Raw genomic sequence first — 2,130 nt, forward strand, 5'->3', positions numbered from 1 at the left:
AATTGATGAAATATATTGTTGAAAAATTGTGTTTCCCATAAAATATGTGGTTCAAATTCATTGTTTACTCATAGTCAACTTTGTTATCTTCTCGTATGTCAACTTTGTAAAAAATATAAATCTTGACCATGTATGTTAATATTGTTTGACAACAAAAAAAGGAGATAAAAGAAGAAATAATAAAAATAAATTTGAAACTCCAAATTCTGCACAAGAATTCACTTGCAAAAGTTACTGTTTATACAAACACAAGATCTTTTGTGGTCTCTGTAACCGTCTATAGCCAAACAAGTTGATCTTTACAGCTTACTAGTTTTACAGTGTTCATATAATTAAGTAATCCTTTTACAAGACTACCCAAAAAAATGTTGAATTGTTTTTGATTTCAGTCGTTTGTCTTTTAAATGTTAGTTATGGGATGAAAATTTCAATTTTCAACTGAAATATGACGATGAAATTTAAGGAATATACCTTTCAAAGAGAGAGAGAGAGAGAGAGAGAGAGATTTAAGGAATGTAACATGCAACATTATCTATGAAGGAATTGAGCAGTTCAATTGACATAGTCGATTATCGAATAGACACGAAAGGAACTTCTCTAACTGCAAATGCTTGACTCGTCGTATCTCTCAACCGGGTGGAAAGCCTAGAAGCCGGGAATCTTGTACTCATATTAGTTACCTGTAGTATAGTTCTCTTCTTATTTTGTTGGTTGAACTCTTTTAGTCATGAATATGCAATTTGTTAGAAAAATAAACATGCATTTAACCTATTTAATTTAGTTTCATGAATTCAGAAGTTTGAAATACGTGTATTATTAATTAATATGCATCTAGTTAATTGTGGTTCATGTATGCATGTATTATTAATTAATGTGTACCTAGTAAATTGTGGTGCATGTAGTAGAATTAAATTGAGGGGATGAACTTATGTGATAGGAAGTCCTATAAATACCTATGTAATCTTGAGTTGAATGTAAGTCCACAATTGAATAGAAAAGCATTTCCTCCTCCTAAGTCCACTTCTATTTCCTACAAAGTGGTATTAGAGCCACAATACTAGAAACAATGGCAAATACCAACATGATTCCCTTCCAAGTTCCAAAATCGTCCAAAGAGAAATTTGATAATTGGTGCATCCGCATGAAGGCACTACTTGGTGCACATGATGCATGGGACATCGTGGAGAATGGTTATGAGGCTCTCACCAATCTAGCTGCTCTCACCCAAGCACAAAGGGATCTTTTACAAAACACTAAGAGGAAGGATCAAAAGGTTGTTTCTTTTATTCACCAAGCATTGGATGAGGCCACTTTTGAAAAGGTTTCTAATGCTACTACAGCAAAACAATTATGTGTTATGCTTCAAGTTGCCTGCAAAGGAAAGGAGAAGGCAAAAAAAGTTCACCTTCAAAATCTACGAGGTGAATTTGAAGCTATTCAAATGAAGGAATCCGAAAAGGTGTCGGATTATATTTCAAGAGTGGTGACCGTTGCAAACCAAATGAAGAGGCTTGATGAAGATGTGACCGATTTAAGGGTGATTGAGAAAATCTTTAGATCGGTTAGTGAGAAATTTGATCGCGTGGTGACTGCCATTGAAGAAGCGAAGGACTTGGAAGATATGACAATTGAAGAATTATGCGGATCATTGGAAGCATATGAAGAGAAGCTTAATCGAAGAAGGAAGGAGCCATTGGAGCAGGTTTTACAATCAAAGCTCACATTGAAAAACAAAGAAGAAAATGGAAATACAAGTTTCAAAGGACGAGGGCGTGGATGAGGCTTTGGAAGAGGATGAAGAGGTAACCATATTTCATTTCAATGTAGAGATGAAAATTATCAATCCAACTCAACAAGAGGACATGGCAGAGGAGGAGCAAGACCATATCAAAAGAGGTATGACAAGTCACAAGTTAAATGTTATACTTGTCATCAATTTGGACATTATTCATGGGAATGTAAAAGTGGCGATGGTACGAAAGCTAACCTTTCTCATGAAGAAGATATAGAAAATAATGAAGAGATAGAGTCTACTCTTTTGATAGTTTGCAAGGACTTGCAGCAAGGAGAAAAACATTCTTGATTCCTTGATACGGGAGCTAGTAATCACATGTGTGGGAACAAAGATTT

At 34.8% G+C, this 2,130-nt stretch overlaps 1 protein-coding gene across 1 annotated transcript; it reads left to right on the plus strand.

Moving 5' to 3' along the window:
• The first annotated feature begins 1,066 nt into the window (after nucleotides 1-1,066).
• LOC111411254 lies at nucleotides 1,067-1,780 on the plus strand. The gene has a single exon (XM_023041803.1). The coding sequence runs from the start codon at nucleotides 1,067-1,069 to the stop codon at nucleotides 1,778-1,780; it is 714 nt and encodes a 237-aa protein (XP_022897571.1).
• Nucleotides 1,781-2,130: the final 350 nt, after the last annotated feature.

Source organism: Olea europaea, chromosome 15 (genome assembly GCF_002742605.1).
Source record: "Olea europaea var. sylvestris chromosome 15, O_europaea_v1, whole genome shotgun sequence".
Taxonomy (NCBI): domain Eukaryota; kingdom Viridiplantae; phylum Streptophyta; class Magnoliopsida; order Lamiales; family Oleaceae; genus Olea; species Olea europaea.

Excerpts from the sequence above, each read along its gene's own strand:
- LOC111411254 (XM_023041803.1), top strand. The coding sequence starts at position 1,067 with ATGGCAAATACCAACATGATTCCCTTCCAAGTTCCAAAATCGTCCAAA.